This window comes from Silurus aristotelis (genome assembly GCF_946808225.1).
Source record: "Silurus aristotelis genome assembly, chromosome: 18".
Taxonomy (NCBI): domain Eukaryota; kingdom Metazoa; phylum Chordata; class Actinopteri; order Siluriformes; family Siluridae; genus Silurus; species Silurus aristotelis.
Window position 1 is genome coordinate 6491546 of NC_139591.1, and position 23153 is coordinate 6514698.

The 23153-nt window shown below is 37.5% G+C and overlaps 1 protein-coding gene across 7 annotated transcripts in view; it reads left to right on the top strand.

The window, feature by feature from the left end:
* Positions 1 to 23153, top strand: part of ntm (neurotrimin) — a 409839-nt gene that overhangs the window by 246837 nt on the left and 139849 nt on the right. For 2 of the 7 annotated variants that reach the window (XM_083567655.1, XM_083567656.1), the window contains exon 1: positions 18053 to 18939. In XM_083567655.1, coding sequence (XP_083423781.1) covers positions 18779 to 18939 — 161 coding nt within the window. In that variant the 5' untranslated portion in view covers positions 18053 to 18778. Of the gene's footprint in view, positions 1 to 18048; positions 18940 to 23153 lie in introns of those variants that run through there. The other 5 variants (XM_083567651.1, XM_083567650.1, XM_083567652.1 and 2 more) reach the window with 5 other exon arrangements.

Genomic DNA, 23153 nt, shown 5'->3' on the forward strand with positions numbered 1-23153 from the left:
CTCTACCTTTCTGCAATGTATCTTTAAAAATCTCAATCAGATAAAGAACTGTGAAGAAGAACAATCAAATGGAAGTATATGTAGATGTTCATTTACTGTTTTATTTCTATTTAAATGTAAATCCAAGCTCTGACCTCCTAAATCTCAGCTATATCACGAGTGTACAATTATTCTCATTTAATCCTATTATCTTATTATAAGACTAATTAATATTGATAATTAAAGTTTTTTTACATTGCAAAAAAAAACATCATTTTAGCTAGTAAAATTTGCATTCATTTGTATCGAACATTAGTTATAAAAAGGTTACAATAATCCAAATATATATTACATTATTACATTATTACAACTATTTCTGGACATTATTTCTCAGATAATTTTGCTTCATGAATGCTTCAAATTGAAGTCCATTTTTAGCTTTAAATAAGTGCAAATGGCTGGCAAGGGTTAATAATCTTCTATTCAGATTATTGCAATTTTAACATAGGAAAAAAAACAGATCAATCAGACTGTTTCCAAGATATTTCCACATGGTAAGATGTCATTCTTCGCAGCATAATGAGTTCAGCCCAATTGAAACCACCGGTTACCAAGGAGGTTGTAATGCATTGTTCAGTGCCACGTTGTTTCATCCGTGATCGTTCACATTGAAAGGTAAAACCCCCTACACGTGACCTTCTTGTTGTGTCCCATGGGATCCAAGTCCTCTGATGGACATCTCTAGTCTAGTATCCAAAAATGCCCTTGAACCTTTCTGGCAGTCTTTCTAAAAGAGAAGATAAAAAAGAGCATGCTTCCTATACATGTCTGCATTTCTGTCCATTTAGAATACATTCTCGGTTCAATTTAAATAATTGAATGAAATTTAATTTAATTAAAAATGAATGAATGGCGCTACAGAACTCAAACCCTAATGAACAGCTTGGGGATGAACTGAAATCCTGACTGCACCCTAGTCCTCCTCACCCTACATTAGTACTTGAACTTACTAACATCTTTGTGGCTGAATGAGCAAAAAATCTCCACAACCATTTTCCAAAAAGAGTGTGTGTATATACATATGTGTGTGTCATTGCATTTATTTCTTCACCGTTTGCTCATTATTTCCATTGCTCAAGATTCATGAAGCTTTTTATTGTCATTTTAAACATATATAGCTGACACAGTACGCAGTGAAATAAGACAACGTTCCTCCAGAAACCCTGGTGCTACATAAAACAACATAGAGCGACATCGCACAACATAGAGCTACATAACCGAACACGGACTTCAGCACTAAATTAAGTGTCCTCTCCACATAAAGTGCATCGTGTGCAACCGAGTGCAAACAGTGCAAAACAAAGACAAACAAACAACACAAGACATGGTGGGACATATACACAAAACACAAAATAGTGCCACCATTAAACCTATTTTATCATATACAGTACAATGTGCAAAAGAAATATATGCAAGACTGTACTTGTAAACATGAACACAATGTTGTGCAAAAAACAGCAATAGCAGCAATCTGGAGGTGCAAAACAGCATGTAAACAGTATAATATAATTAATATAATATAATATAATATGGGTGGTGCTGAGAACATGGATGTGTACGAACTGAAGTGAAATAAGTATTGAGTGTGCGTTGAGTTCAGGTTGTACAGTTCGGTAACACACAGTTGACACAGTTGAGTGAGTGTGTGTGAGTTTTGTACAGTTCAGTTCTTTGTGTTGAGAAGCCTGATGGCTTGAGGAAAAAAACTAAATGCTTCAGAACCGCTTTTCTGATGGTAGGAGAGTAAAGAGTGTGTGTGAGGGGTGTGTGGGGTCGTCCAAAATGCTGTAGGCTTTGCGGATGCAGCATGTTGTGTAAATGTCTGCGATAGAGAGTCCATAGGAGAGAGACTCCGACGATCAATTATGCTGTTTTTGCAGGTATGTGATATATAAAGACGATTATTTTCACCTTACACAATGTTTATGCTTTATAATTCTGTGAGGATGGATTAGGGGTTTTATTGTAAAAGTGAACACTACACTTTAAAAAGTTAAAAAGGAAAAAAAAAAAGGCCAGACGTCTAGACAGTTGCTAGAGTCTGGCAGATTTGTTCCTTATTGTGTACAATAGCTGCCTACCTTCACATAAAGAGGCAATGTGACTGCCACTGTGACCAGAAACTTGCTGATCAAGAAAGCCATTAGCTAAATCAGTTAAAACAGTTAGCGGGACTTTACACAAAGATTATGGTAAGATTTGTGGTTAGGGAGGAATTAAAATCATTTATTTGCCGCAAGACTGACTTAAGGATTTTTTTTTTTTCTTATTACCATGTTGAGTAGCTGTTTAATCCGAGAAGTCAGCACACTCACCCACTCACTCACTCGTGTTCGGGTTAAAAAGAAAAAACACACTCTTAAACACGTGACAACTGTATTATATTAAAATGATTTAGTATGAAGGGTTGTAAGAGTCCTAACTTAATGCTTAATTGCAAGATTAAGATTTTTCTCCCCCCAACAAATAGTACTATTCTTTTTTATTTTCTATTTTTATTTCTGTAATTCTCAAAAGTGTGGTCTAAAAGTATTTCAGGCAAGCACAGCAGAATTGAGGTTACTCCTACAGTATCCGCCTGTGTCCTCTGAAGATTGCAGTGTTTCTCACACATCTGTGTTATTTTGCTAGTGATTTCGCATTATTCAGAGACGTTAACGTGACTTTCTGACGCTTGCCACTGACGTGAATGCAGGTCAGGATCGGGAGGGAGAGAGAGGAGAAAGAGCAGAGCGAACCAAAAAAGAAGAGAGAAAAAAACAACTCGAACATCCTAAAAATAATATCATTATAACCGATGAAGTTTAAATTGATTAAATTGAATTGAAAGACAATTCAAATTAAAGACTTCTTTTACAAATTCGAACTATTAGGAATCTTCTAAACAGAAAATGTTTTGTAAGGTGGAAACAGGCAATAAATAAGCTGTCTTATATTCTTTAAGTTCAGTGGGTTAAAACCCAGAGCTTCTAAACTCCACACAGAATTCTGAAATCTTTTTAGATGCTAAAAAAGGAACTGGCCAGTTGGTCTGTGCCTTAGGTTATTTTGCAGTTATGGATTCGTTCTACTAAACAGAAAGCCAGAAAGGTACGAGGTTTTCCATGTTCTAAGCCGTTTAATTCAATTTCTTTAAGCATTATATTTTGATGCAATTTAATTATATTCGCATCGCATTTGAATCTGCCTTACATTGCGTTATATTGCATAGTGTATTCACAAGTGCACCAGTGTGAGTAAAACAAATGTGAATGGGGGATTTAATTAAAAACAAGTGAGAGAGAGAGAGAAAGAGTACTCCCACTTATCTCACCACATCATGTTTTTATTAGTTAGACCTGCATTTAGACAAATGGTCTCCTAAAATTAAAGAAAAAAAAAACTCTGAAATGCAAATATGTCTTAGTTTCTGTAAAAAGACCCCCAAAAAGTTTTAATTTAATTATTATTATTTTTTTTTTTCTTCAAAAATCACAGTTTTGTAGCTTGTGCTAGCTTGTCAGGAGTTTGGGAACTGAGATTATCACCTACTAGCTTAGGGACTTCAGCAGTAGAGAAGTGTCGTACAAAACATCTGCTCTCACATAAAAAACATGCTCGCATATAATTTGCATAAAAAAATGAGCATTTCTTAATTCCTTGAGTGTTTATATTATTTTAAATGTGTCTCGCATGACAGACATATGAGAATAGATCTGCCGCAGATGTTTCCTGGAAGATTGCACTTCTATCTAGAGCTTTAATCAAGTCCCGCCTTATGATTGTGCAAATTGGGAATCGGATTCATATGGCTATCTTATTTAATCCATGTGATCCTCTGGTTAGAGGAAATTATTTTCCCTGGCAGAGTTTCCTTATCAGAACGATGCTCTGAAGTTACCAGTTTAGTCCTGTGATCCTAGAACAGACAAGCTTGTTGTCAGCGTATCACTCCGTCAGCGGCGTTATCTTTATCGAGGTAAATTATCATGCAATCGTTTCATTTTGCCTCATAATTTTCATTAATCTGCTTCTGTTCTAACAGGCACCAAGAAATGGTACTTCTGCCTTACAGGCTTTATTAGTATAAAGATCCCTAGATAGAGACAATTCTGCTTATCAGAGCTGCACAGATGGAACAGAGTGTGACTCATTTCAAAATCAGATGAGACAACAGAAACACTGGGCATGCTAATGCAGTTAACTATTCATTTAGAGATGCTAGTGTTACAGTAATTTACCTAATGGCTTATATAAAGTCATTATTTAGTTGTTTTGTAATTAAATGAATGATTCAAATCTTACATTAGATAATGTGCAACAGTAAACAATTTGTGGCTAATAAATCGTTTTATTCCTAAACCAGTCAGATCAGGTCACCTATTATTTATCTATGGAGTCTGAATATCGTGTGGTAGAGGCTTTGCCGATCGGCACCGATACTTGATTGCTGGAAATATCGTCTATCCATACCGACTGTTTAACCGATTTGTTTTTTTTTTGGCTCTCAATAGCCTGTCATTACGAGAGCGGCCTCTAGAGGTGAATCACTGACGCCACATGCTGTTTGTTTTTACGCGCGAGACTGCGCGCTGCACGGAGAGTGCTATATTATGTTTATTACTTATAATTTATTCATTATATAACTATATGTATTAGTTATTTCTATTAATATTATTAATATTTATTAATTCATATATTCATATTTATTTTAATTGACACATTTACATGATTCAGTACTGTGTTATATTTGTTTGTTTTTTTATCCAGTATCCATTTTTACTCTGTTTTAACTTTGCTAACTCTTTTCCCATTTGCTACTATTTTTCAATCTTTAGGTATTTGCCACCCATGAGCCACCTCTACATTATTGGCATGTTACTTGACCTGACATTGACAGTAATGACCATATGCACATGTACAAACACAACCTTGAAACTAGTGCTGTTTGTGAACAGAAGAATAGAATAAAGAAATAAATAAAAACTTGTCAGGCTTGATTAAAATCAACTGTCAGTTACCGGTTATCGACAAGTATGATCCAGCCTGGCTATTGGTATCGGTAAAATACAGTCAACCTCTATTGGACTTGTACAAGAGTTAAATGCAAATGTGGGACAATAGTTATAATGAAAATAAGCAATGAGAAAAGCAAATCATTCATGTGGAAGTTATCTGTAGTTCCGGCCATGTTTACACAATTTATAGACACACGATTGTGGACACCTGATCATGAGATTTACTTTATGAACATTCCATACAACATTTAGTTTCAGTAAGCTGTTCTAATAACCTTCACTCCTCTGGGGAGATGTTTCACTCATTTGTGCTTTATAGTAAAAGTTTGAGGAAGAACCACATATGGATGAAGAAGTCAGGTCTCTTAATACTGTGATCCATATCGTGTGTGTGTGTGTGTGTGTGTGTGTGTGTGTGTGTGTGTGTGTTTAATGTAAGCCCTCTGTAAATACGTCAGTATATTTTTGTAGAGCGATGCATCAAAATTTCATTTTAATACCCTGTATAAGATGTTTTAAGTGTCAAATCACAATGAGTCGTTACTTTCAGAGACAAAATGTGTGCCTTTAAGCGTGTTTAACCTGTGCAACAATAGAGTTTTTCCCAATGAAATGGAATACAAAAGTTGAGCTGAAAAATCCATTGAACCACATCACAATAATAACCCACAATTCTTTTTATTTGCACCAGCATCATATAGTCTAATGACTGTAAAATAGGAACAAAAAAAATGTGTTCTTTGTTCTTGAACGTGCTAAACAAGTACAATCACAGAGCATGACACGAGTGTAAAAGACAGTAGAAAGTTAACTTTACAATACCAGACTCTGATTTACTCAACCCTAGTCAAGTGTAGCAAACACAATATCTTTAAACCTGCTTGACAAGCAGAAACGTAATGATATGAGCTGAGTGTAGCGGAATCATTATTTGGAGAAAAGAAGCGGTCACTTATTTTCCAAACTATCTGCTGTCAGCTCACAGCTTTTGTTGCACATCATCTAAAATTCTTCTGTTGTGGCTGACAGATCTGAGAGATCACACATCCCTCTGTGTCTGTGCAAGAGAGAGAGAGTGAGAGAGCGAGAATATGCTTATGCTAGCATGGTTTGCACAGCAGGTCCGCTGCTGATTTAGCATGGCGATGCTAGTTGTTTAAAAACTTTGCTGGTGCAACTAGCATGTAATAAGTTAATCATCCCGGTGACCATCTTTTGCAGGTGTAAGCATGTTATTTCAGAATGGCAGTGTGTGGCATATTTGTGTATGTGTTACATTTGTGAGTCTAAGCGGAGGCACTATTGCATACCAGTCTCATGTTATTCGAGTCCCACACAATTCTAACTACTGTTTTTACAGACAATCGGAAGCACTTTTTCTTTCTCTCGGGGCTGCTTGTTCTTAATTACTGTTTTCCCCGTTGGAGTACAAAACAACATAATTTTTGCTTGAGAGTTTTGAAAACAAACATTTAGACTTCACACCCTGAGGGGAAAAAAGCATAAGCTGGAATTACCCGACTTGGGAATCACTGGGTCGTATCACATCTGTTGAGGTTTTCCCTGTCACAGTCAGCTCGGGTTAAACTATAGAAATGTACATTTGATTACACCTGTTGTGTGAACTTTCAGTAGAACACTGACTTAACCTAGCAGTGCAAATCTCAATGGGTTAGTTTGTGTCTAAATTTGATACACCACCTCAAGCTTTCCAGCTACTGCATATACACATATCAACTAGGAATGTTTACAAAATTTGCCAGTTGGAAACTAAGAGAGGCTCAGGGGCTGTGCTCTTCAAGTAGAAAATCTGAGGAAAAATAGCATTTAAATTCTCTTCTGCTCAATGCTGATGTATGACAGAGGCATGTATTAATTTGTTGGTCAAACCCACGCACACACAAAAGCCCACAGCACTGCAAAACAAATTAAGTCCAAAAAAACACTGCAGCCAATGCCAAGCAAAGTACAAAGAGGAAACCTTTCATTACTTCTGAATACTTTATTAGCGTGACAACTTGCCCTAGCTGTAAAAAAAAAATAAAAATGATGGCTCTAGTAAAATCCCACAATGTGACTTACAAAAATTATAATAATAATAATAATAATTAAAAAAAAATACGGATAAATGTGTCCTATTAGATTAATAGTAAACAAAACTTGGGGACCACTGGGATAATTCAAATGATCAACTACAAAACAGCACCATGAGCTACAGAACCCGCTCCTGGCAATAAACATAATGCATTTATTACAGATTAGGGTATCACTAAACCTTTTTTCCTTTTTTCTGCTTGCCACGAAAAAAAAGAACCCTCCATAACGCTTAAAATATTTACTTTGAAATCTAAATAATTGGAATGCTGTTCAAATAAAGTTTTTGTGCTTTGGCTCATGCCCACTTTGATCTGCACGGTTCTCTGTGCAAACAGTAATGTGCCGCTTACATGAATGAATGATTTGAAAGCCCTCAAGCTAATAGAAAGTTTTCATTTTTTTTTTATGCTGTGAGGAAGCCTTATGTTCGCCTTAAATAGCTCCACTATTCGAAAAACATTCTTCCAAATGAAATATTTTTCTTCATTGCATTTTTATATGTGCACTTTAAACTTTTACTCCATATTATTGTATTATGGGAATGTTATTAAATTGACATTCCTTTAGCAGGTGGGAATTAGGAAAAAGTGAACGAACATAGCTGGCTGACATTTATAGCATGTTTGTACCCTCATAAAACACGTGTGAGCATGTGTTTTAGCAGCACATTGGTAACGCAAGCTTCCTTTCCCTTTTTGAAGCTACACCTGCTCTTTTGTGCATTTAGTTGTCAAAATAAAGTAAATTATACTCATAATGAGAGGATTTGTATTATTTCTAATCACTAGACTGTAGTTTCATGATAAGTGTACTTTATGATGAAGATAAGCAATAAATACCTAAGAGCCATCAAAACCAGATGCACTGTTGTCCTATTAAAGAATGTATGTCTGTATGACTGTATGTCTCATGAGGTGTATAGCAACTGTTGTTTTTATTGCTTATGGCCATGTTCTTGCACTCGTAAACTATACGATTCTGGCGTCGTCATGCTTGTGCTGAAAAAGAACAAAACACAGGTAGGAAGTAAATTGGTGAGTGGATGTTTCCCAGGGGGTCTGAGACAGTAGTTAATTGGAGCCAATTATTTTAATGTGTGTCAGTTTACTGTGTCATATCCCATGTGCAGAAGATTTCTACTTCAGTTGCTCATAATCTTGTGTCACTGTGTCTAAAGTCAAAGCTCTGAAATGTGCATGTACGTAGAAAATCGTTGGTCTCATCTTGCTTTGCAACATTCTGTGCCTCTTAAATACAGGGCTAAGCAGCTTGTAGCATAGTACGTGGTAGCTAATAATGTGAGAAGAGACAATTATTATGCAGTGTGCTTTATAATCCAAGTTATATATATATATATATATATATATATATATATATATATATATATATATATATATATATATATATATATATATATATATAAAAACATAAAATGTGGAAAGAGTAAAGTGCTGTGACAGACAGACAGACAGACAGACAGACCGATCGATCGATCGATCTATAGACACTTGTGTATATACTCTACATTCACTGTCTCTCTTGTCTCTTGTCATCACTGCGCTTGCAAATGCTTTCTGCTTGCTAACATGACACACTCCTTCTAATATATCTATTAAATCTGGAAATGTTTGACCACAAAACACATGTTTGGATGTTGTTAAATGAATCGTACAGAACAAAAAAACCATACAGAAATAATGAGAAGTGACGTGAAATGTACACTTTGATGAATAGATATTTGCTATTTGGCTTTCTATTTATGAGTGTAGATTCTTATACAGTGTGTATAAATGTAGATCCTGATGATTTAAATCATTCCTAGGTCCTGGGCTGTCCCTCTTTTTTCTTAATCAGGATATCTGATAGATTATGGTGTGTGGGCAGCAGGTTAATTTTCAGTCCTTTTATAAAATAAGACACAAACAATGTTATCTTAAAAGAAGTTTTAAATATTAGATTTGAACTGAAGATTTGATTGGATATTTTTGCTTTTCATTTGTTCAACACTAATCTGTCTATCCACAAACTTTCAAACTTTATGTCTAATGATGTGCAATTGTAACAATTCGGTCTTAAGTTAGCTTTTATGAGTCTCGCAGAGTTTCTCTGTTTCTCAATAATTTTCTCTTTTCTTAACATAACATTTAGCACAGGATCTGAACCACGCTAATGAAAATATTAGCACAGCGCATTACAAATTTGTGAAAGACATCACTGCATCTTTCAATACACACAGTACACAATGGCTGCCCACATATTCTCCTGTGTATGACATATTCTGACATTTCCTTTGGAGTCTGCAGCTGCTACTGAGCCCTGATTATTACTGGCTCCCAGTGGACCAAACGTCTTAATGGAGAGACACCATATGGTGTGCCTCCGAAAAGTCTCAGTAGACTATACAGGCAGCAAGGGCCACTCTGAGCTCTTTACTAAATATGCTCCATTTCGTTCACATCTGCCACCTAGCCAAACAGCACAGTTAAACGTACAGTATAAGGACGGAGGGCAGCCCCAAAACTCCCGGGTTGGGCTGTGGGTGTTCTTGCAGTTGCAAAAAACTGAGTTTCTAAACAGCTTCTAAAAGTTTTCCTGGCTGTCAAGTTTATTTTAGCAACCAAGCAGTCATTTCTCCATTCTTCACTTGTTGGTTCTTCCTAGGTAATGTCTCTCTAAATGTAGCACTTCAATATGACAGTGCAGAGATTTTCTATTACCCATTTCCATTCCTGAATACTCAATGATGCTGACTCTTTTACATGCAGCCCACACAGCATTTTCTAGTAGAGTTCCTGATTTACAACCCTGCTGTCCTCTTCATTGTACTTTAATGAGTACAAGCCACCTATGCCCTTCTGGTCCTCGCTAGAAATCAGCCCAGTAATATAATCTAACTTACGTAAATATTGTTTTAGAAAGGTTTCCCATATGGATATATGCAGGAAAATGGAACATAGGCTTGTTAAAGGTAAAAAAGAAAAGCCTGGATTGGTGTCATTTCCCAGGAGTCATTATCTTTTTGCTATTTGCATTTTATTCTGATGCGAATTATGACTTCTACAAATTCTTAATCTCTTTAAAAGTTGAAATTGCTTACAGCTGAAGTAAAAAATTCTGGCTCTGATGACATTTTTGAGAGCTCATAAGTTAACCATGTGGCGTCCTTACAGGGCATGAGAAACCTCTCAATTTGGAGCGACGGTGGATCTACTCAGATTTTATCCTCTGCAGAGGATCTTCATTCCTGCTGTCTGTTATTGTACCAAATCGACCTCATTCATTCGGTCACTACCATTGCCTCAGAATCATTTGATGATAATAGTAATGTAAAATGACCAATAACAAACTTTGTACAACCACTATAGTTCAATGCATAGACTGCAGCAATGCTGCTACTGACCTGATTTGATCTCCTCTTTCAATCACTTGAGAAGAAGATCCCAAGGTAATTACGTTACCAGATGCAATGTCTTTCTTCTATTCTGAAGAAAACATCCAATTCTTTTCAGCAAGAGAACCAAGGATTGAACTTGCTGCTTGACATACACAATTATACACCACTTTGAAGGTCCATTTTTCGATTTTTGATCCGCATGCACCAGGCTTTGTATCTCAATCCCTGCATACTGGATACATATCTATCATTAAGTGTCTTTTGGTATTCTAACCATGAAAGCGAGTAGTGCATAGTAAACATGCCATCTTTTTTTTTTTTTTTCTTAATGTCCAAATCATTGCTTTTTTTTTTTTTTTTTTCACATCGTCCTCGGATGGTTGTTTTAGTAACAATCTCAAATTGTAAAGAATTACCCATTCTCACTGTATGATTAAAGACTACAAAAATGCATGTAAAATATTAATTAAACTGCTGGATAAATAAAAAAGTCTGTAAACAAGCTAAACTCACTTCAGGCAATTAGTGACAGACCTGTTCTGGCGTTATTCTCTATAAATAAAGCTATTTGTGAAAAGTACGCTTTCACATCCTCACACTCTGATAAACACCTTTAACTGCTGATAAATATGCTGCCAGTTTGAATCAAGTACTGTACTGTACATCTCAGGCTGATGAAACGGGAAGTGGTAAAATGTTAGATTTCTGTTCAGAAGGATGTGCATCCGAATCCCTGTATTAAACTGTCAGTGCAGGGCCCTGGAGAAAGGCCCTTAACCTGCAACTGCTTAGTTGAATGAATGGGATAATTATAAGTTGCTCTGGATAAGGGTCTTATGCAGAAAGGCCCTAAAACAGGGGTCCCCAAACCTTTTTCTGTGAGGGCCACATCATTTTTCCTTTCTTAAATGGGTCGGTCTGTAACAGAAAATTACATGGAGTGACCACCAGTAATATTGTGGAGATGTTATTATGATTTTAAATGTATATATTAATGCTAGATTAGTTTATTATTTTGTTATGCACTGTACAGATGAATAAACATAACTTTACAAGAGATATTTAAACAATTAAAAGAGTATTATTACTATCATGATGAATTTTTTTTCATATTCGTTGCTATTGAAAATAAAACATTTAGATTTACGTAATGATGAATGTAGCATTTTGTTGTTTGGCGGGTGAATCTAACAAATAATTCGTTAAATAATTAATGTTAATAATTAAGGTATATTTTAGTTTGAAAGCCAGTATTTATTATAAAATTAAGACATGAGTAAAACATGTTTAAATATAACATGTTCAGAGGGTCAGTCCAAATTTAGTTTTGGGACCCCTGCTTTAGAACTATCCACTTCAGGGTGTTATACATTTCTAACTTTGCGGGAATAATTACTTTCGCGAGTTTAATCAACTTGCAATTCGGAAACGAGTGTCTCCCTTTTATACCTTTTGTAAGAGCTGAGTAAATGAATAATGTTTGACATCTGTAATTAGTTTTCTTTCCCATTTGATTTATTTATCTGTTTGCTCGCCTGCCTTTCTGTCACCTCTACGTCTACTGCTGACTGACTTTCAGTAAATTGACTTGAGTGAGATTTGTAGCTCTGCAATGTAATGAATCATCAAATAGCAATCAATGTTTTTGTACATGTTGATTTAAATCCATCAGGTGCAAAAAGTTTGCGCTGGATTTGTAATGCGTCATTCGAAAAACTCATAAACTATAAAAACTGATTCATATATGAGCCTCTTTTTTTATATGTACCTAGGCAATGCTGTAAGTCTTCCAGTGTGATTTGATCAATATGTTAAGTTCAAAGTTGCACATTTGTAATACCAATATAATTTTTTACTTCATTTTTTAACAATATCAGTGGCAAAGACTAACACTGGCTAGTCATAATATTGCAAACTTTGTCTGTAGCAGAAATAAAAAACGGCAATGAGTCACATGGGAAATGACTAAACCTGACTCTTATTGGTGAACTGAGTCAAATGATTTGACGCTGGGATTCCCATCACAGCATGCGTTTTCGGTTCAATAAACGAGAGTGTCTTAAAAACCTTTCAGAGAAAAATTCATTATAATATCCCATGTGCAGCGATTAAACGATTTCAAGCAATGGTTCTTAAGTGGACAAGTCGAGTGGGTATTTTTTTTTCTTTATTCCATATTTGTTGGGAAGTAATGCATCTGTGTTGCTTTCCAAATGTTATATCTGTCTTGTTTCTTAATGCTGTCAAAACCACACCATCAACAAAGCTTATAAGGGATTTTTTTGGGGGAAGAAACTGTACAGTAATATTTATCATCATCATCATCATCAGGACTGGTTTCATTTGCATTGCAAGATCACAAAGCACTTTAGAAATGAATGAATACAACTTCAAACTAGTTTTAATTGATCACAATGATACAATCTCCAATAATTACATAATAAGTATAAATCTAGAATAATTAATGGTAGCTCAGCAGGTTAAGATATTGGATTTATCGAAGGGTAATGACACACCTTGTGTGTCCAAACCTTTGGTCTGTACTGTATATATATATTATATATACAGTACAGACCAAAATTTTATATATATTATATATACAGTACAGACCAAAATGTTATATATATTATATATACAGTACAGACTAAAAGTTTGGACACACCTGCTCATTCAAAGAGTTTTCTTTATTTTCATGACTATGAAAATTGTAGATTCACACTGAAGGCATCAAAACTATGAATTAACACATGTGGAATTATATACATAAAAAAGTAAACTGAAAATATGTCATATTGTAGGTTCTTCAAAGTAGGCATCAAGAGAATGCCAAGAGTGTGCAAAGCAGTAATCTAAGCAAAAGGTGGCTACTTTGAAGAACCTACAATATGTAGTATATCTACTAAATATAGTTATATATCTATATACATTATTAGATAGATATGTATAGATAGATAGATAGATGGATGGATGGATGGATGGATGGATGGATGGATGGATGGATGGATGGATGGATGGATAGATAGATAGATAGATAGATAGATAGATAGATAGATAGATAGATAGATAGATAGATAGATAGATAGATAGATAGATAGATAGATAGATAGATAGATAGATAGATGAGCATAGCTTTTGCCACAAAGTTGAGTTCTAGATCAGAGTTGTCCAATCCTATCCAGAACGGGTCATTATGGGTGCGACCTTTTATTTGACTAGGTGAAATCAGATGTAGCCCTGCTTGCTTGGAAAGAATGTCTGCACTCACATTGGCTCTTTGTGGATAAGACCATACTCTCCTGGTCTGGAATTTGTTTTGTATGGTGAAACATTTTCTATTACCGGAACTAACAAGCCAAACCTTTTTCAGTATGACCAGTGGCTTGACCCTTGACCTTAAGTAATGTACTAATTTTGTAGGATGAATAAATGAATTGCATTGATAACCTCCCATCTCCAATAAGCAGTAGATTACCTATCATTTTTATTAGAAAAATCTACAAAAAAGACCACCATAACTTCACCTTTCACTTAAATCAACAAATCCACAAATGTGTGTAATGGTCTGGATGTATGAGTATGAGCATTCTTTGATTGAAATAATAGGAGAAATCCATGAAATTATAATAGAGAATATCTCTGTACCAAATGTGCTAGCTGAGGTGTTAAAGGATAAAAAAATTGTGAAATTTTAAAAGCATTTAAGTCTGGAATAAAAACTTTAAAATAATGCAGTCTGAGTAAACAGAAGAGGGTGATTCAGACACTAATTTCTTCCCAGCTTTGAGCAGAGCCACCAACCAATTACCACATCCTTGTGTGTAATTGGTTTATATTTCTTGGAATGACTGACTACGCCTCCCTATTCATATCACACTGAGCATCTATTAGTCTTCCTCTCCCACGCATCCATGCGAGTTTGTGGGTCTGTCAGATGAATCGTAGAACATATGTGTAGAGTAGACGCTATGTAGTGCACTTATATGTGGAATATAGAGGACAGATGAGTTTCACCATTTGTTATTGCAGGTAGTGTTTAACACTGTTTAACAGAGAAAGAAAAGTGCTTGCAGCTGATTTTCCTCAACTTTACAACAGAAGCCTGAAAGAGTGTGAAGAAAGATCCTGTCTCTTTCTTGTTCTCGGATTCGAGTTCTCTTTACTTGGAGACCACAATATGCCGCCGAGGATGATTCCAGATGAACAGACAAAAGATCTATGAAGTTACTGAGCAACTGAAGAACTACTAGGATGGATTTGGAATGCAATATGCATGAAAGGGAGGAAGGACACTTTTTACATATACATTACAACACTTTCTTCACTTCTTCCTCTTCTTTCGGCTTCTCCCATTAGGGGTCGCAATCATCCTTCTCCATACCGAAGAATCCTTTTCCATACCCCCCTGTCCTCTACATCTGCCTCTTTCAACCCAACTACCTGCATGTCTTCCATCACCACATCCATAAAGCTCCTCCTTGGCCTTCCTCTTTTTCTCTCTCCGGGTGGCTCCATCCTCAGCATTCTTCTACCAATATACCCCATGTGCCTCCTCTGCACATGTCCAAACCATCTCAAACTCGCCTCTCTCACTTTGTCTCCAAAATGTCCTCCATGAGCTGTCCCTCTAATAAACTAATACTAAATTTCTAATCCTATCCATCGTAGTCACTCCCAAGGAAAATCTCAGCATCTTCACCTCTGCTACCTCCACCTCCACCTCCTGTCTTTTACTCAATGCCACTGTCTCTAATCCATACAACATAGCAGGTCTCACCACAGTCCTATAAACTTTCCCTTTCACTCTTGCAGATACTCTTCTATCACATCTGCCACTCTTCTCCACCCACTTCACCCTGCCTGCACTCTTTTCTTCACTTCTTTAACACATTATCCATTACTTTGCACTGTTGACCCCAGGTACCTAAACCCCTAAACCTTCTCCACCTCTTCTCCCTGCACCACTCCACTGCGCTCCGTCTCATTCACACATGTACTCTGTCTTACTCCTACTGACTTTCATTCCCCTTCTCTCCAGCACATACCTCCACCTCTTCAGGCTCTTCTCAACCTGCTCCCTACTCTTACCACAAATCACAATATCATCCACAAACATCATAGTCCACGGAGACTCCTGTCTAACCTCATCTGTCAACCTGTCCATCACCACTGGTAACAGGAAAGGGCTCAGTGCCGATCCTTGATGCAGTCCAACCTCCACATTGATCCATTCTGTCGTTCCTACTGCAAACTTCACTGCTGTCACACTGTCCTCATACATGTCCTGCACCACCCACACATACTTCTCTGACACACCTGACTTCCTAATACAATACCACAACTCCTCTCTCGGCACCCTGTCGTACGCTTTCTCTAAAACCACAAACACACAATGCAACTCCTTCTGAACTTCTCTATACTTCTTTATCAACATTCTCAAAAGTAAATAGTGCGTCTGTGGTGCTCTTCCTCGGCATGAAACCTTACTGTTGCTCACAGATGGTCACCTCTTCTTTCAGCCTGGCTTCCACTACTCTTTCCCATAATGTTAAGTTGTGACTGATCAACTTTATTCCTCTGTAGTTACTGCAGGTCAGCACATCTCCCTTATGCTTAAAGATCGGTACCAGCACATTCCTTCTCCATTCCTCAGGCATCCTCTCACCTTCAAAAATCTGGTTAAAAACTCCACTGCCAACTCTCCTAAACATCTCCATGCTCTCCACTGGTATGTCATCTGGTCCAACCGACTTTTAATTCTTTCAAATCGCTGCTCTCACTTCCTCCTTGCTAATCCTATCCACTTCCTGCTTCACCATCTCCACACCATCCACCCTTCTCTCTCTCTCATTTTCCTGGGGTCAGAGCACAGGGTCAGCCATGATGCAGCACCCCTGGTGCACAGAGGGTTAAGGGCCTTGCTCAGGGGCTTTAACCCCTGATCTTCTAATCATTGACCCAGAACCTTAAGCACTGAACTTTGACTTGGCACAGTGAAAAATTGTGCATTTAAGAACCACTGAACAGCATAGGTCTGGTTTCTCTCAAAGTTTCTTCCTCATACCATCTCAAGGAGTTTTTCCTTGCCACTGTCACCACTGGCTTGCTTATTGCAGATAAAGTTATATACCGATCAAGCATGACATTATACGGTATAACATTATAAGCCTGGATGAGAGCCCAGTGGCTTCAGCCAGAACACTGAAGATGGGTTGTGGATGGGTCTTTCAGCATGTCAATGACCAAAAACATACAGCCAAAGCAACTTGCTGATGGTCTTGTAGCCCATTCCAGGCTTGTGCAGGGCTACAATCTTGTCCCTGACGTCCTCTGACCACTCTTTGGTCTTTTCCGTGGTGGTAGAGAGGTTTGAATGGAAAAGGTTGATTATGTGACAGGTGTCTTTTAGGTGTCTTATTTCACTCGATTAAAAGCAATTTAATTTATAACTTTTTTATTTATTTATTCTCTCTCTCTCTGTTAAAACAAGACATATAAACTCTAGAATGTTATTTCTTTGTAAGGCGATAAAATAATTATTTCCCCTGCTGTAACATTTTAGATTTCAACGATGTTAACTCATACTAACTCTACTGTATAATACAAAAAAGCAATGTCAAACTATATATATAAAATTACAGTTATCACTAACCAAACTCCGCTTGCTTTGCTCCAGAGTTGAGAAGTCCACGACGGTTAGTAAAGTGCAGACTCAAGAGTGCATTAGTGTCTGCCCACTTCTTCAATAACACTGGTTCTACAAGTAGTTTTCTCATTACATTTTTTTTTTTTTACCAATCAGTTAAATCGCAAGATTACACACTTTTGACTGAAGAAATTTTTTTTTTAAATCAAACAAAAAGACAAAGGTACAAGATTGAGTGTGTAACACTACATTGAGGTAAAAACTGCAAACCCATTAACCATTGAACAATTCAAAAGAGAAGAAATATGTGTTGTCTTGTGCATAAAAGGGTTCAGAGAAAATATGAAATAAGTTGAATGTTATTATATGATATAAAGCGTTTTATAATTAAATTACCATCGATTATTCATCTAAAATTCCCATTATTCATAATTACAATGATTTGTTTTATAAAACCTTGTTGACAGAAAACCCACATTGCAAACAGGAATAGAATAAACAGCTGTGTGTATGAAAATATTATCATATTAATTTCTGAACTTTCTGAAATTACATTTCAACTGTGGGATAAAACTGGCCACACATATGTGGTCCACAGTACTATATTTTACATCTGGGCCAAATAATACACTTAACAGCTGGCCCATATCTTGTTTGCCACCTTAAAGACGATTCCATCTCCACCAAAACCGGTCCATTTTCTGTTTACATGCCTCATGCCAGTGCCAGCTGAATGCCAACTGCCCCGGCTTCATGCCAAATCCGGTCCAGAAGTCTGTGCTACCTTGGTGTAGCTCAAATTGTTGAAGAAGTTAAAGCTGTTAATGCTCGACGGTTCAGGACTGTTTTGGGGGTACCAACACAATGTTAGGCTGGTGGTCATAATGTTATGCCTGATCGGTTGTCATAAAGATGCTGTATAGACACCTAGTCAGTGCATGCACTAACATATAATTCATATATTCATATTTTATAACCTTTAATCTCTGTAAATGCTTTGGGACAATGTCCACTGTTAAAAACTGCTAGAAGACAGAAGAGTGCTGGGAATAATATACGATCGCGTGCTCGCGCAAAGCGAGTCCTTATCCACAAACACGTGCCTTGTATGTGCGTGTTTGTGTGTGCGTGTGTGTGTGTGTGTGTGCATGCACGCTCGCGCGCAGCTCGAATCTCTTTTCCAACCAAAGCTTCTTGAGCGGCCACGCACGCGCTCTCAACTTTAAAGCGGTCCACAGTGTGATCTGATCTGGGCGCATCGGAGATCGGAAGTAAACAAAAAAAAAAGAAGAAGAAGAAAACAAACAAAAGAAAGCAAGAAAAAAAAATTTCGTTAAAAGAGAGGATTATAGCCTATACCTGGCACAGGACTACGCAGAGCTTTCAGTAAGATGCTAATCCTGTGACGGCGCGAGCGGCTGGTTTATGCGCGCGCGCGCTCTCCGTCCGCTCTCCCAGTGCGCGCGGGATTTCCTCGTACCTGCGCAGGCATTCCGGATTAAGAAGGCGGCTCTAATGGCACCATAACACGCTTCAGGCGCGCGCGCGCGCGTGTTTGTGTGTCCAGTGAAGCGGAATTGGGAGGAAAAGAAAAAAAAAAAGGAAAAGATGATGGGAGAGTGTGTGTGGCGGCGTGTTGTGACTCTGAGTCTCAGGCTCATGCTTGTTATTCCCGCAGGTCTGCCGGTACGGAGTCAGGGAGACACGCAATCCGATAATACCGTGATGGAGAACATCACTGTCCGACAAGGAGAGACTGTCTTCCTCAGGTACGAGCTGAACCTCTATTCCTCTTATCTATCCATCCATCCATCATTCAATTAATCTATCTATCTATCTATCTATCTATCTATCTATCTATCTATCTATCTATCTATCTATCTATCTATCTATCTATCTATCTGTCTGTCTGTCTGTCTGTCTGTCTGTCTGTCTGTCTGTCTGTCTGTCTGTCTGTCTGTCCTGTACTGTGTCTGTCTGTCTCTACTGTATCTGTCTGTCTGTCTGTCTGTCTGTCTGTCTGTCTGTCTGTCTGTCTGTCTGTCTGTCCTGTACTGTGTCTGTCTGTCTCTACTGTATCTGTCTGTCTGTCTGTCTGTCTGTCTGTCTGTCTGTCTGTCAGTTCTGTATAACTTGTGTTTTTCATTGAGAATGATTTGATTCCCCTTTTTTATCACAGTCTGCTATAATCGATTTCGCTATGCAGGTGAAGATGATTTTTGCGGGTATTTGATGCCCTTAAAGAAATCAAAATTTATTGTGGTCAGTCTTGATGAGGTCCAGGAGCAAAGTCTGTCATTAAATGCAGTCATTTTTTATTTGGGCCTTTAGAGAATACATTTTTGTTTTAGACAACTTTATACAATTATATAAGACATTTTATTTTAAATCAGGTCACTTTAGTTTCATTTAATTGACTGCTTCATGCAATTTTTGACTTCTAATAACCCTTTATTGATTCCGTCCATCATTTCTCGATGCAATTATGCCGTAAGCAGCGCCAGCGTGCGATGCAATTCGCGACTGACCTTCCTGTGACGTTGATGGCTTCCTTGGTGTCGCACGTTATCGCGTCGCTAAGGGGCATTGTGTGGTATTAACCTACATCAACACCTCGGGATGACACACTGGATTAGAGGCGCACAAATTACATAGGGTTAAATGGAAGCGTACGACAGGTTACAGCAGCTACTGTTGTGTTCGGATGAACTGCGAGAAATGTTGGAGAAACTTGTCAAGTGATCTCTCTTTCATTGTCCTTCAACTGTCCTTCAAGCCAAAAAAAGGTTTATTCTTTTAGTCTTATTTCTGAAAATTTTCTATATATCTGTGTGTATGTTCCTCTTATCATGTGTGTATGTTTATTGTGGGCATGAAGAATTATGTCCCCAGATGGTTCTGTTCATGATTGAAGACACGGGTTACGATTTATTGTGTTTATCATGTGCTGTTCATTAAAAACGCATTAACACGCGAAGTAATCGCCAATTGGATAATTTGCAATTACTCAGAACGGACAAGTGTCAGCTTCAGACCTTTTTAAGCCATTAGGTGCATTTACAGTTCTTTCCTTCTGCCTTACATGACTAAATCCCCGTTCCATGTACCCCAGTGTTGAACTTTGTTCTCAGGTTCTCCGAGACATTTCGTTTTTCTTACTGAATGAGGCCTCAAACTTACTGTGGATTTTATTTTCCAGTGTCAAGCTTGATAAATGTCAGCTTAGTCACTTAAGTGTGCTTCGCTGTGTACAGTAAATCTCTCTGGAGTCCTACAACTCATAGTTTTCATGACAAGTCATAATTAAGGGTTGTTGCTGTCAGAGCAGCTGCATGCAGTGATGTAGTCTTTCATCTCTTCCTGTCAACGAAGTACTCTCTCTCTCTCTCTCTCTCTCTCTCTCTCTCTCTCTCTCTCTCTCTCTCCCTCTCTCTCTCTCTTTCTCTTTCTCTATTGAGTTGTGTAATTCCTCACACAATACCCAAAGGCCTATGGTTAACCTTGTCAATAATAACCACCGAAATGTTATTATCTTTTCTTGTGTATTGACTTTTCGAAAATTCAATATCTAGAAAACGGTTCTATAAAATGAATAGAATAAAATCCATAAAGTGCATTTAGTCCTAAAAAACCTTCACATCCCCGTCAGAGCGCTTTACTGTAAAACCCTTTAAACACTTCAATTAACGTGATAACATTTTTCAATTTTCACCAAAATGGGAAGTCAGGATGAGGCAAATTGAGCGGCCCTTCCCCTTTTTTAATAGCCTACAGCAATTAGTTTACTGCACAGCATGGGCAAAGTCTGTCAAAATATCATTAGCTGGTACAAATACCCCGTTCTTCAAAGGGAATTCATTCCAGTTTCTTTTTAACCAATTTACAACTGGAAATCTTAAAAAAAAATCCAGATTCCACTAAACCAACAAAACGTGCTTTTGACTTTTTTATGCATGCTGATATGATTTCTCTCACTCAACAACTTTTTTTGGGGAGTTAGATTCTTGAGATCATTTAATTGGGAAGAAAATCGAATAAAAAGCAAAACTGTTCATGCTGCATGTACTATATAACATATACACCGACCGACCAGGCATAACATTATGACCACCTACCTATGTACATCAATTAGCCTCGGCCACACACGACCCTATCACCAGTTCCCCACTGTTCCTTCCTTCGACCATTTTTTTATAGATACTGACCACTGCAGACTGGGAACACCATACAGGAGCTGAAGATTTTGGAGATTCTCTGACCCAGATGTCTAGCCATCACAATTTGGCTCTTGTCAAACTCGCTCAAATCCTTACTCATGCCCATTTTTTCTGCTTTTGACACATCAAATTTGAGGACAAAATGTTTACTTACTGCCTAATAAATTCCACCCAGTAACAGGTGCCATGATGAAGAGATAATCAGTGTTATTCACGTCACCAGTCATTATGTTATAATGTCATCCCTGTTTGATGCACATGGGATATTTGAAATGCATGTATTTTCTAACTGAATTTTGCAATTGGTTTGAAGGAAACTAGCTTAGTTAACATATGCACAATAAAAGCCAAACTAAAAACTTAAATTTTGTATTTGATGAGGATTTTAAGACTAAGTTCTATTACAGAATGCCCAGGATGCAGTGTAAAAAAATGCTGCTTTGTACCATGACACTGAATTATTTAGTATAGTGTTTCTTCGCTTCAGAACTGACTCTTATTCACAGTGGAGTTCTGGCTGAATATGATCTTCAGGACATTGCATATTAAAACCTTCAGCGTCAGAGGCATGAATAAGTTGCAAATTGCAACTTTGCGGTTTTTTTGTTAATGGTTAACTAAACGCAACCCGCACAACGCTTCGGTACTATTCAGTTGCAGCTTAATTGTGCACATCAGACAGCCTGCTAGAGCATATTTATTCTTGTTTACCGGTTATATTGCGGAATATGAAACGGGTGTGATTTATTTATGTATTTGCTGCATTCTAGAGGTCTCTGGCTCCCTGTGCAGATCCGCTATTGGCAATTTCTTTTTGAGGTCAGCCTCCTGGGTCTTTACATCAGAAACCAAGGGGCAAAAAAATGGCTCAGAATCGCTGCGATGGCTTAGCAAACGCTTAAGCAAACAGCTTAGAAAGACACTGCATTGTTTGTCATTGTTTCTAGAGAATGCTGTTTGCAGTTTAGAAAAAGAGAAACCTTAAATGTCTTTGCTGTCTTTTTGATTGCATCTCCCTCCAGTCAGTCATCCCTCCCATGTTGACACCTAATATATCTGCTGTCCTTATCAGCAAATTCCAAAGCCTGGGGACTAAATCAAATCCCTGCAATTTCCTCCCAGAGTTTACCTTCAGGCTGCTGCAGCCTTTGAACATCTGTGTAATATTGGAAGTGCTGCATTCAATATTTAATAGGGGCTGTGGGGAGAGTTTGTCTGTTGAAAAACAGTACAGTAGTTGAGTTTTGTACTTTCTTGTTAAAAAAAACCAAGCAAAACCTTTCTGCCATTTATCGTTCCTCAAATGACATCACATAACATACATAAACTTTGTACATCACCGCTAATGCCGTAGCCAACAAAAGTTTTTGGACACTTACAATAAGATTTTATGTGTTTTCAATATCCCAATTCACTTTTAGTCCCTATTTGCTGTTCTAATAACCTCCACTCTTCTAAAAAGATGTTTCACTGGATTTTGGAGTGTGGTTGTGAAGATTTGGGCTCATTCAGCCACAAGGGTGTTTGCAAAGTCAGGTACTGATGGTAAAGTGAGAAGGCCTGGGGTGCAGTCAGTGTTCCAATTTATCCCAAATCTGTTCAATAGGGTTGAGGTCAGATCTTTATAGCAGGCCATATAACAGTATCTTCTACTCCAGTGGTCCCCAACCTCCAGGCCACGGACCGGCACCTGTTCGTGGGTCAATTGGTACGGGGGCGCACAGAAAGAATACATAACTTACATGATTTCCGTTTTATTTATTATC